Source organism: Merops nubicus, unplaced genomic scaffold (genome assembly GCF_000691845.1).
Source record: "Merops nubicus isolate BGI_N331 unplaced genomic scaffold, ASM69184v1 scaffold18133, whole genome shotgun sequence".
Classification (NCBI taxonomy): domain Eukaryota; kingdom Metazoa; phylum Chordata; class Aves; order Coraciiformes; family Meropidae; genus Merops; species Merops nubicus.
The window spans coordinates 12,868-13,201 of NW_008598505.1; the positions used below are offsets into that span (position 1 = coordinate 12,868).

A 334-nucleotide genomic window follows, 5' to 3' on the forward strand; every position below is an offset into this window, starting at 1 on the left:
CCTTCGACCACAAGCCTGCCGCTCTGGCTCTTTTCCTTGAGCTGTCACAGCACCTGTTACACCTCCCCGTGGAAAAACATTTATCCCTGGTGTCCCCCTGTTCCTGGGAGCCCCATTTTCTTGCAGATTTCCCCCAGAGACAGGTTGGAAAACTCCTTTTACCCTCTCAGGGCACAGCGAAGGATCGGAGCTTCGGCGAGATGAAATTTAAGCAGTGCCCCACGGAGAACATGGCACGGGAGCACTTTAAGAAGCACGGGGCCGAGCACTACTGGGACCTGGCCCTCAGCGAGTCCGTGCTGGAGTCCACAGACTGAGGCGAGGGGGCTGCGAC

General features: G+C 57.8%; 1 protein-coding gene across 1 annotated transcript in view; it reads left to right on the forward strand.

Moving 5' to 3' along the window:
- PRPF3 (pre-mRNA processing factor 3) overlaps positions 1-331 on the forward strand; it is a 12,273-nt gene extending 11,942 nt beyond the window's left edge. The window contains exon 15 of the mRNA XM_008937078.1: positions 171-331. Coding sequence (XP_008935326.1) covers positions 171-317 — 147 coding nt within the window. The 3' untranslated portion in view covers positions 318-331. The remainder of the gene's footprint in view (positions 1-170) is intronic.
- The last annotated feature ends 3 nt before the right edge of the window (positions 332-334 follow it).